The 13,306-nt window shown below is 35.5% G+C and overlaps 1 protein-coding gene across 1 annotated transcript in view; it reads left to right on the top strand.

Annotated features, from left to right (window-relative positions):
* The window catches only part of LOC149798603 (uncharacterized), a 270,356-nt gene that overhangs the window by 230,252 nt on the left and 26,798 nt on the right, over positions 1-13,306 (top strand). Inside the window, exons 10-15 of the mRNA XM_089957271.1 lie at positions 709-882; positions 1,382-1,579; positions 3,625-3,804; positions 4,384-4,488; positions 5,263-5,520; positions 11,223-11,436. Coding sequence (XP_089813397.1) covers positions 709-882; positions 1,382-1,579; positions 3,625-3,804; positions 4,384-4,488; positions 5,263-5,520; positions 11,223-11,436 — 1,129 coding nt within the window. The remainder of the gene's footprint in view (positions 1-708; positions 883-1,381; positions 1,580-3,624; positions 3,805-4,383; positions 4,489-5,262; positions 5,521-11,222; positions 11,437-13,306) is intronic.

The following is a 13,306-nucleotide window of genomic DNA, read 5'->3' as shown; positions in this document are numbered from 1 at the left end:
CCAACAAAATAACTGAGTATAAATATGGAAAGGAAAATGAAGTGAAACAAATTACACAGCACTCTAATGGCAGATGATGGTAGTTATAAGCATGGATGATGAAAATTATATGTGTGGATGATGGAAATTATAAGTGTGGATGATGGAAATTACAAGCATGGATGATGGATATTATAAGTGTGGATGATGAAAATTATATGTGTGGATGATGGAAATTACAAGCATGGATGATGGATATTATAAGCATGGATGATGAAAATTATATGTGTGGATGATGGAAATTACATGCATTGATGTTGGAAATTATAAGCGTGGATGATGGAAATTATGTGTGGATGATGGAAATTATTGAAGCAAGTGAGAACATCTGTGTTGGGCTATTTTTAGAAATAATTTTAATGGCAAGCAATACAAATGAGAACAATTTATTTGATAGCTAAATTTGGAAAAAGATAAAAATATTGTAATCTTTTAGCAGCGTAAATATACTGAAATCATGATTTCGAAAATTGAAATATAGTTGTGTCAGTGATATGAAGACACAAGTAGGAGTAAATGGTTTAAGCTGTTAGTTCATGCTGTACATTAGTCTAAATTGTTCATGTTATACAGTGGTGTAGGTTGTTCAAACATGCTGTACAGTGGTGTAGGTTGCTAGAACATATTATACACTTTGCATGAAATAACTAACGTTTAAACATGTTACAGGAAGAAGATAATTTAACATACGCTGAGGCATTATGGGATCACATTACTATGGACCCTGAGGAACTAGCATTCCGTGCTGGGGATGTTATCAATGTAACAGATTTGTCAGACAAAGACTGGTGGTTTGGACTGATGGACGGTCAGGATGGCTGGTTCCCAGCAACTTTTGTCAGGGTAAGATTCAGTGATCAAACTTTTCTGTTAAAAAACACAGTCTGGTCTCCATATTACAACTTCTGTGTGAGGAACAATCTTGCTTTTGAAATACTGTTGAATGAATAATTAAATGGGGATCCATCAAGATGATATAATTGTGTATCCATTACTTTTGATGAATCTGATATTTTTTATGAATGGTTCCAGTTGGATTAATGAGTTTTTTGTTCTTAGCCTGACACCATTTTTAGTTGTCTTTGAATATCTAATAAATGCAGTAGACATTTCATGTGTAACCATGGACCAAAACCTTTCAACTTACAAGCTTTCTGAACCAAATTTTCTCATGGTTGCTTTGAAAGGTTGCATATGAAATTCAGCATATAAGTAGAACTTTTCGTATATTGTAATTTGAATATTGCACATAATCACATTGCAGATTACATGTCCAATGAAAATTGGCAGTTTTTGCCTTGTAGTATTTTGTTGATCACAATTCACATTCAACTCTTGATAGTTACGAGCCAACCAGGATACGGTGGAGGATGAAGAGGAGGACATTGACCTTGATGTCACACTGAGGCCAGGTCACTCTAGCAGTCCCAAATTACGTCGGATCAGTACAATCAATAAAAACCAGGCCAGGACCAATGTTGTTAATGAGATAATCAATGCTGAGAGGGAATATGTCAAACATCTCAAAGACGTTGTGGAGGTAAACGAGCGCTGTTTGTTGAATTAACTTGTAGCACATAACTGATAAGGCTTTAATTCATAAATACTGTGAACTCCTTTTTTATTTTACACCCGACATGAGATGGAGTGTATTAAGTTATGATTTCGTTCCACTGTCTATTCATCTATTACCAATTTTATATCTGCACAATAATTGAAATTGTCCACCAACCACAGTTACCACACTTTATGGATGGCTTGCAGTTGGGGTAATGAAATACCCTGTTCATTTTCTTGGAAAGAGGTAAAAATCAGTGAAACTGAAAAGAAAAAATGGCTTCCACACAATAATTAAAGTTCTTCATAATCTACAGATATCAAATGTTGGACTACTTGTATGGAGGAAGAACCTTATTGATTTTGAGGTTAAGTGGTTAGAGTCAAGGTCGCTGTGACTGAAAGAAGAAAATGGTTTCTGCACAATGACTCAAGTTTTTCACCATCTACAGTTGCCAAACATTGTGGATGGTTTGTACGTGGGATGAAGAACAAGCCCATGTATTTTGGGGTAAAATGGGGAAGGCGAAGGTCACAGAGAAAGAATATAAGTGGTATCTGCAGTTGAAAGGTCACAAAGAATACAAGTGATATCTGCAGCTGAAAGGTCACAAAGAATACAAGTGATATCTGCAGCTGAAAGATCACAAAGAATACAAGTGATATCTGCAGTTGAAAGGTCACAAAGAATACAAGTGATATCAGCAGTTGAAAGGTCACAAACAATACAAGTGATATCTGCAGTTGAAAGGTCACAAAGAATAGAAGTGATATCTGCACAAAACTTTCATTTATCAACTTTGTAACTTGTCCAAACTTTGTCAACAACTGGTGCATTTAGTAAGAAAGAAGCATATTTATTTTGGGATAAAATGGTGAAAGTTGAATGTCACTTTGACTGAATGAACGAAAATGCATTTTTGCATAGTATGTTGACCTTGATTAAAAGTTTGTGGTGGTGTGGAAGAGGCCTATTGATTTTGGGGTTGAAAGTTGAAAGTTCAATGTCAGGGACATTGTATCTTTGAGAAAAATTGGTTTTGCAGAATAGCTATTGTTTGTAAGTTAGTTAACCAAATTTTTGGGATGGATTGCACTTACGGCAGTAGAATGTTGGTGGGTCTGAATGTAAGACTAATAATGGTTTCATTAAATTGAATTCAAGACTCTATACTTTGACCAAAGACTGAAGATATTAAGACATCATGGTTTATAAACTCCAAGTCAGCCATACCATACTAGTACCTACACCAAGGACTGTTACCAACAGGTGGCTGTATAAAGTGCATAGTTCAGTTCATCTTATAGTTAAAGGAGGTTTTTAAAAACTTTTGACAGGGTTCTAAACAAACAGATACTTGCTCTGATATTTTTTCTCTTTCTTTGTTTGAATGATTTTTATTCATTGCTGTTTTGGCTTGAAAAAATATTAGTCTTGTATTCACAAAGATCTTCATATTGAGTGCACACTCAAATGAAAAGAATATTATTACTGTCGTAAAATGATTGTCTGATTACTGTCATAAAATGATTGTCCAATTACTGTCATAAAATGATTGTCTGATTACTGTCATAAAATGATTGATTACTGTCATAAAACATTTGTCCGATTACTGTCATAAAATGATTGTCTGATTACTGTCTTAAAATGATTTTCTGATTACTGTCATAAAATGATTGTCCAATTACTGTCTTAAAATGATTGTCCGATTACTGTCATAAAACGATTGACCAATTACTGTCTTAAAATGATTGTCCAATTACTGTCATAAAATTGTTTTCTGATTACTGTCATAAAATGATTGTCTAAAGTAACTGTAATGAAGTATTGATATTTGAAATTTGGATTTTGTGAAAAAAATACTCCTTGAAAATTTCATTGTTGCCAATCAAGCAATAAAAAAAATATGAAATAAAGTCTCAAGTTGAGGAAAAAAGCTTTGGAATATTTGTAAACTGGATCCAGATTAGAATGTTCTTTCTGTACAGTATGATTAGAATACATCATTTTATGCTCACTTTTTTCAGGGTTACATCAGACATGCCAAGAAAAGGATTGAAATGTTTCCTCCCGAGAGGGTAAAGCTGATATTTGGTAACATCGAGGAGATCTATGCATTTTCTAGCAAATTTCTGGAGGAATTGGAAATGTGTTTTGATCCTGGTTGGACCCATCTTAGTCAGATTGGAAATTGCTTCCTAAATCATGTAAGTCATCATGCCTTACGTCAAGACTTTATTCTTATGTCAAGACTTTATTTCTGATGTGGTAGCAATGGTGGCATTGTATTAATACTACCGTGGTTGGTGACATCAACACAAATGCTCAAGATTTTGTACAAGAGAAATGTGAAAGTTTTTCATCTGCATGCTGAGCACTTAGGGAAAAGCTGAGTCAAAGCATTCTATGGAGCCCTTGTTCGTTTTTTTTTATATGTTAGTGTCAGTGGTATCATAAGATAATGACATCAGAATAAAATTCTTATACATGAGATCAACAGAATTATAGTTGAATAAAAATTTACATTATTTTTTTTCTAACTAAGTTTTACAAGTAGGAATGACATTTTTATTTGCAAAATTAATCTTTCTCAACAATCACACTTAGGGAAAAGCTGGATCAAAGCATTCTATGGAGCCCTTGTTCTGTTTATTTTAGTTGAATAAAAATTTACATTATTTTGTTTGTGATTAATTTTTACGAGTAGGACTGACATTTTTATATGCAAATTAATCTTTGTTACTGGTTTAATGCTGGACTCATACCAGTTTACATTTCTATTTCAGAGAAAAGGGTTTGAAATTTACTCCGATTACTGTAACAATCACCCTGCTGCTTGTGAAGAACTTAAAGAACTTTACAGAAACAAGAAATATAAACATTTTTTCGAGGTAATAATTGTCATTGAGACGGTTCTGTTATGTACATAATTTTAAATCCATTGAATAACCTGTGTGATGCTGTTAAATAGATTTTGTCACCTTAAGGGGGAACTGCATCTAAAGTTTATACCATGCTGGTGTCCACTGATGGTGTAACACGTTCTTGAAGAGGGTGTTGGTTTCCACCCTGTGTGACAGAAGTACCTTGTCAACTGGATGAAGATACAGTATGATGATGTACCACCCTTGAAAATCTTGGAGTTTTGAGGGAATGTGGTTTTTATTTAAAAAAATTATGACCATGTGTTTTAAGGAATTTACATGCATTACCTTTATCTTTATTTTAAATACATTTTACAGTAATTTTAACATCTTTATGTTTTATTTTTATATTGTTATTCTTTTTGGTTGCTTTATTTGGAAGGGTTTATCTTTATGAATTTTTGTGCAATTGAGTTTACATTTTTCAAACTTTACCTTCTGTTCATATAAAATAGTCATCATTCTGCTGAGGTGTCACAAAATTCACACACACACACACACACACACACAAGCACACATACACACACTTGCTCATTGATGTTTGTTCTAAGGAGGATTTGGATATATTGTCAAGTACTGAGCTGTACTGTATAATATCAAGGTTTCGTACAAAGACAATTCATTAAAAAAAATTAATCAGTGCTGTTCTATGAAATTTTACAGAAATGGTGTTTGAAATCTTGTGCTCAGACAGTCATTATGCATATTTCTTTACAAATCATTTTTTTAATTCTTTCTCAGGCCTGTAGACTTCTCCAGGAACTAGTAGAAATCCCACTGGAGGGATTCTTGTTAACACCAGTTCAGAAAATTTGCAAGTACCCTCTGCAGTTGGCAGAACTCCTGAAGTACACTCCACCGGAACATCATGACAGAGAACCAGTTGAAAATGCACTGTCGGCTATGAAGGCCATAGCGACACTAATCAATGAGAGAAAACGTAAAATGGAGAGCATAGAGAAGATAGCAGCCTGGCAGCAAAATGTTGTGGATTGGGGGGTGAGCTTCGGTCATCAGATTCCTACTACTGTTAAGAATTATTGGTAACCTGTAAAATACATAGGTGACTCTGTATGTTCTTGCTGTAAAATTTACCCATGAATGTCATTTTGGATAATTTTAGTGTGTTGATAATGGAAAACTAATATGTTACAGCATTTGAAATATGTTCAAATCCTTATTAATTCATGGGAGCCTTAAGTGTGTCAGATTATTGACTGAAGTGATGTGGGTTTGAATCCTACGATCAGACCAGTTTGGATCAGCTACCATGGTGAATCCCTGGGCAAGTCACTTTACTCCAATTGCATTGGCACTAAATAACCTACTTGTGTTGCTGTGCTGCAGAGCTCCAGGCCAAGCCAAACCTAATTGATTCCTAGTTGTAAAACAGAGGAAACTAATCCCAATCTGTGGTTAATGGAAATGACTTTGTGTCCTCTTGAAAGAGCTTTAATGTGTTAAAATTTGAGATGTTGATATCGTATATAAACCCACACAAGAAAATAACTGTTGCAATGTTTGCCATGAACCAGATGAACAGATTTCCTTTAATACCTATAAATCGTTAATCCTAAACTACTAATCAGCTTGCCAACCTTGAACAATTAGAGACCTAGGAGTCAAACTCAACAGTGGACTAGCTGGACCCACACAGAAGCTTCTTATTATATTTTGCTGACATATATTGGCTCAAACTTAAAAAGAAATAATATTAATGGATAAATAATTAATTAATAGAAATATTATAATTTTTTAAAAATGTCAGTTTGAAAGACTAACAGTACACAAAATTATCTTATTGTATTATTATTGACAAATAAACTTTCACAAGCTGCTCAGTAATCATTAATTATTTAATTATATAGTCATCAGAATAGATGAAGAAAGTTATTTCATACGCATTAAAAATTGTGACTAAATGGGTTTTCCTTCAGTTATTCGCGCTAATTATCATGTGGTTCACCATTCAACTCTTAAATGGTACAAACATTAGGGATAGATAAGTTGAGAACTTCAGTACAGTTCTAGATATCTGTATTATTACCAGTGAATTTTAGCCATCTTTTAACGTCATAAACTAAAACTTTCTTTCTTCAGTAAGACTGGAACCCACGAAGTTTAATTAGTCTAACATGTGAGTTATAACTTACATGCAGAAGGAAATTTACATTATAATTGACTAAGTTGACTTTTTGTGTGCAGCTAGTGGAGTAGCAAACATTGCTAATTGTTTCAGCAGTAAATATCATCTAAAAGAAAGCCTTCCCACACTTTTATAGTTGGGGGTGTATGTACTCTCTCATGATGGAAACAGGGTACAAAGAAATTTTAGGCATTACAGTGATTTGAAAGGAAACAATTTTTGTAGTATTGTACTATTTGTCATAAATACATTTTAGTTGCTCATCATACTTTGCTGTCAGGCCATAATGGCTCACATGTTGGTAGGAAAGTAATGTGATTGACTCGGGTGTATATTGACAAATAAACTTTCACCAGCTGCTCTGTTATCATTAACTATTTGATTAAATAAACTAAATATCAGATTAAACTTTGTAATAGCATGAATGCAGATTTTACAAAAACTATATGTACAATGTCTGCTTTTTATTTTCTACTTTTATTTCTTTGCATACATATGAATATATAATTTCTGTAAAAATTTATGTTCAGATCAGATTTTCCTTTTGATACAGTTCCCTGATCACATCAGTGTTATGAAGATGCTCCACTTTGTCTTAGGGGGCCAGGGGACAGTTTTTATGTACAAATGTAATGCCACAATCAGTGACCTAGTATAAAAAATCATAAAAAATCAAATACATAAATGAGGCCAAAAAGGTCCATATCTTTGGATACCTATATTAAAACAAAGCATAAGAATATTATTCACTTGACCAGAGAAGTCAATGGCAGTTCATAGCAGAAGTTTATGCAGCCCAACCCCAGATTTCTACCTGCAATTTTCATGTCCGAAGGTCATTTTTGATACCATGTGATGCTCACGGTGCAAACACAAACTCTTTTCCTAGATGACAATTCTGCAAAACATTGTGTACTAAACAGGCTGATGCAATTGAAAATAGTTGTCATCCAAGCCGCTTTTGAGATGTTCTACTTGCCCCAAACCCGTGTGTTTACTGATGTGTGAGGCTAGCTCTTCTTCCTAGCTGACTATTGGTATTTCACTGTCAACATACTGCATAGTAACTATTTAAGGTGTACATGCCTGACATGAATTTCAAGAACAACACAAGCCCAAAACACCCAGTCCACAAATATATCCATACCTTTAAATAGTAAACAAATATAGCTGAAAAAGTCACACCATAGCCTTAAGTTAAGAAATTTGCCAGGGGTCAATTTATGAAACTACCCTGCCACCTTAAATCCCTCACTCATACAAAGGGAAGAAACTCTTGCCAACCCTTTTCTGTTTCTCCCCTTGCCACAGCTGAATATTTTTTATATATATAATAAACCTGTTTTTGCTATCATTATTTTGTGAAATTGATGTGAATTTCTTGCAGTCATAGGCTTTTTTTTCTGACCTCATTGTATGGTTAGTACCAGTTGTTGGTATTTGTGCACACTGCTGGTGTTATTTGCATTTTTAGTAATGAGCATTGTATATTTTGTGTGGGTGAACACATTCAGTTTGTTATTTTGAAAATGTTTTCACCATTCTTGTCTTTCAGAAAAATAGACCCTGAAAACAAAATGCAAAAGATTTAAAGCTACTGAAGACATGTGTTGGACATGACTTGTGTGTTTTGTTCAAACTATTTGTAACTATGTCCAGTGTTTGTATAAGTTTTGGTACGTGGTGCTAAGATAAGGACTAAACATGGAAGAAAGATGCAGCAAGTTCAGGGAAAGTGACTGCAATGTACTAAGTCTACTTCCAGGGAATGTGGGGATAACTTTGATGATGTACTGTATACAATCCTACGATGGAGTGCATAGAATATAGCTTTAAGGTGTTCATGGAAGAAAGCTACAGGGTTGTGTTAATTTCTGAGTGCCTAGCCTTGTCAGATCAAGGTTCCAATGGATTTGGAAGATGACTATGAACAGGCATCCTTCCTTCTTCATACACAGTTAGCAAATGTTACAGAAATCTCTCATTGCCTGACAGAAAATATGGAAACCACGGGAGTTAGGACATTCAAAAGCTTTCATTTTGTAAAGTCAGCTACCATCATTATTCTCTCCATGTGGTATTGCACACAGTTGCCAATGTTCAGCTTTGATCTGCTGTTCTTGGATAAAAAGCATTGCTGTGGTTAATGTGATTAACCATCTGTTTTATAAGTTGGACAAAAATGTATTGCATTCCATCTCCAACTTACTTTTAGACACGATTGCTACTTCTTTGATGCCTGATTTGACTTTGTGAGTGCTTTTTGGACTGGCCAATAAAGCAGGTTGTGATCATGGCTGGGAATCCATGGCCTGTATAGATAAGAGTAGTGATCGTGGCTGTAAATCCATGGCCTGTAGAGATAAGGCAATTAATAGGGCTGCTTCTTACACAATATCTAATGCCCTCAAAGCCTCACCTAATTGGGATCTTACGTGATGCCTACCTGTGCTCGTTTGCCCTAATGCAGCATAATACCTTGGCTTGGCAGTCAGTATGTCATTGTTGTTTGTTGGAAATATTGAAGAAGTTATTAAGCTGGCATCACAAAAATTGCCTCTTCATCTTGCCTTGCTACCTTCACCTACTTTTAAGCTGAACCAGTTTTAGCTGCAGTGAAGATGATTGCTGGCAAAAAGATAAGAGGCAAATAATGTTTAAAAGCAACAATTTCATGATCAGTCCAATTTCATGCAGCAATAGAACTCTTAATTCTGGTGGCAGTTTAACAAAGGGGCAAGGAAACAAGGCTTCTCCCCCTAATCTTCTAACAGTTAACATCTACTTGCCACCCAAATCCGCCTGCAGACAGCATTCTTTGGGTACCAGACTCCTTTATTTTGAACCACTTTAGTTGGTGTATTTCCTGAGAATGAATGGGTAATCAGACTTGATTTGGAGGGAGATAGTTTGGATTTCATTTATCCCCTTTCTTTTGACTTTTTCCATGAAGCACTTGCCATCCAATCTGGAGAAGGTACGAATTTTGCAGAAAGATAACTGGTATCAACTTGACATAGGAGTGATGGAGATACTTTGCAGGTCGAACACTTTGAGGTCTTACTCCTTGTTAATTTTGGTATCCAAGGCCATTGGGAAGCTCAGGCCAGTCATAGACCTCAGGTTGCTCAACAAGTTTATACACATTACATACTCTCCCATTTGTTCTCAGTATTAACCCACAGGCATTTATTAACATGAACAACTGTTTTGTCTCTCTCTTCCAATCAGCATTGTCAGCAGGAATGGTGGCATATCTGAATGTCATCCTCCAAAAACGCATGGTAGGTTTAATTTTGGTAAAGGGCAGAAATGATCATTCACTTTCTAGTCAGTCAGGGTTTCTGATCATTTGGAGCCTGTCATAGCCCAGCATTTTGTCCACCTGGGCATGGAATTTTTGCAATGCTTAGTCCTGTTTTCCTCAATCAGTTGCTTTTGGTGCAAGTCATGGAGTTTGCGGAGTCAATTTCCGATCAAGAGTAGATCTCACTGAGAGTTTTGGCAGTTCCTTGGGCTACTCAGTGTGGTGGCAGATTTGATACTCTTTTGTGGCCTTTTCATGTGACCTTTGCAACTGGCTCTATGGCATCCAATGTCCAGTTGACTAGATAAAAAAAAGCATGATCTTGAATTAAGTAGTGTTACAGAACAGTGCATTTGCATAATTTGCCTGATGATTTACTCAAAAAAAAGTTATTGATTCCATTTTCTCTTACACAATGCTCAGTATTGCCTCCTCTGTTCTCCTAGCATTAATGTGATTGGGGAATGTATTGAAAAGAGAAGGCGAATTTTTATTCCTCTGAGAATACATACTGATCATAATGCTATTAAACCCTCCCACACCTCCTGGCTAATGTGATCATTCCCATCGAGGTATCACTCCTGGCTAATGCGATCATTGCCATCAAGGTATCACTCCTGGATAATGCGATCATTCCCATTGAGGTATCACTCCTGGCTAATGCAATCATTCCCATTGAGGTATCACTCCTGGCTAATGCGATCATTCCCATCGAGGTATCACTCCTGGCTAATGAGAATCATTCCCATTGAGGTATCACTCCTGGCTAATGCGATCATTCCCATTGAGGTATCACTCCTGGCTAATGCGATCATTCCCATCGAGGTATCACTCCTGGCTAATGCGATCATTCCCATTGAGGTATCACTTAAGCAAATTAGCTGCCTAGGTGAGAGGAACCATTGGGAAGAGTTTCTTCTATTAGTCTATATGGAATATAGACAGGGAAGAATTTTTGTCATTTGGAGGTTGCTGGATTTAAGAGGTAGTGGAACATCTAAACATTTATATGATTGGGTAAGTATTCTCAGAGAAACAAAATATTTGCTTCTTAAGTTTGAGTTATGAATGTTAATGCTAACAAGAAAACAGTTTATTTCAGGTTGACAGTATAAAAATCACCACAAGTTAATGAGGAATGTTTAAAAACTGAACATACATTTTTGTAAGCGGGTATTTATGTCAGTTTTTATACTCCTATCAAAATAGGTCTGTAAAATAGGTGATTGACTATTTATCTATTTTTAGGGTCCAGACCTGTTGGAGAAGAGCTCTGAGCTGATTTACTCTGGAGAATTGTTTAAGATAAATTCAGCGGGTTGGTCTCAAGAGCGTTACTTCTTTCTGTTTGATCATCAGCTCATTTACTGCCGGAAGGAGCTGCTTAAAAGACATGTATTCTGCTACAAGGGAAGAATCCAATTGGACCATAGTAGAATTATGCCTATACCAGATGGAAGAGGTAATCCACCCATTCATTTAAATTATATTGTGTATGTTACATCCATATTATCATTATATCATGTCTATAACATCCACTTCTAGTATGTTAAAGCCTGATCCACATTATATTGGGTATAAATAGCCATATCCACTGTATGTCACATGTTTTATTACCTTGTGTACATTATCTGACATATGTTACATTAACATCCGCATTAGGTCATTATTAATATCCACATTAGGTCATGTATGTTACATTAACATCCACATTATATGACGTATGTTACATTAACATCCACATTAGGTCACGTATGTTACAAATTTTCATTGCATAATATACCGCTCCAGTGGCCTAGTGGTTAGTGCGTCTGCCTTGGATGTGGGGGTTCGTGGGTTCGATCCCCGGCTGACTCATACCAAAGACTTTCAGAAATGGTACTAAAAGCTGCCTCGCTGTGCGTTCAGCATTAAGAGGTTTGTGTTAATACTGGTCGGCCTGGTATTAGGATAATGTGACTGGGTGGGACATCATGCTACATGTCTGCGGCATGATGCCCCAGTGCTAGACATCACTATAAACTGCCACATTGCAGATCTCGTAGCGATATGACTGAAAAATTGTTAAAGCTACATTAAAAATCCAAATCACATCACATCACAGGTCACATATGTTACATTAGCATCCACATTAGATCATGTATGTTACATTAACAACCACATCATTTATGTGGGAGCCACATTTGCACAGTGGTAGTAGAACATCAGTTGTAGAATCTGAAGGTTATGGGTTTGATACCCTCCCATGCCAGCCTGGATTGTCTGCCTCTGTGTTTCAGTGGGAAAACCATTTCCTTGGCATGATATAGCTAACAATGGGTTTAAATTTTGACTCAGCCAACAAAACAAAACAAGCAAACTGTACTCTGTTTCAGCAGCATCGACATCCCATTATATATATATTATAACCATATCCTATTATGTCTTCTGTGTTACAGCAACATCCACATTATATCAAGCATGTTGCAACAACATCCACACTGTTACAGCAACATCCACATTAATTATCATGTGTGTCACAGCAGCATCCACATTATAATGTGTATGTTAGAGCAACATCACATTATATCAAGTATGTTGCAACAACATCCACACTGTTACAGCAACATCCACATCATATCAAGTATTTTACAGCAACATCCACATTATATCATGTATGTTACAGCAACATCACATTATATCATGTATGCTACAGTAACATCCACATTATATCATGTATGTTACAGAAACATCCACATTATATCATGTATGTTACAGAAACATCCAAATTATATAATGTATGTTACAGGAAATCCACATTATATAAAGTATGTTACAGCAACATCCACATTATATCATGTGTGTCACAGCAGCATCCACATTATATCGTGTATGTTACAGCAACATCACATTATATCATGTATGTTACAGCAACATCCACACTATTACAGCAACATCCACATCATATCATGTATTTTACCGCAACATCCACATTATATCATGTATGTTACAGCAACATCCAAATTATATCATGTATGTTACAGGAAATCCACATTATATAATGTATGTTACAGCAACATCCACATTATATCATGTATGTTACAGTAACATCCACATGACAGGAAATTCACATTATATCATGTATGTTACAGGAAATCCACATTATATCACATGTTACAGCAACATCCACATTATATCATGTATGTTACAGGAAATCCACATTATATCATGTATGTTACAGCAGTATCCAAACTATATGATGGTGTTACATCCGTGTTATGTTATCTTTGTTACATCCAGATCCATTATATATAAAGGATGTTGCAGAATCTTTAAGAAATTATTAATTTTCA

The sequence above is a fragment of the Sinohyriopsis cumingii genome, chromosome 5 (assembly GCF_028554795.1).
Source record: "Sinohyriopsis cumingii isolate HCF-2022 chromosome 5, ASM2855479v2, whole genome shotgun sequence".
NCBI classification, from domain to species: domain Eukaryota; kingdom Metazoa; phylum Mollusca; class Bivalvia; order Unionida; family Unionidae; genus Sinohyriopsis; species Sinohyriopsis cumingii.
Note: the sequence above shows the minus strand (reverse complement) of the source record. Positions and strands in the feature narration are given on the sequence as shown.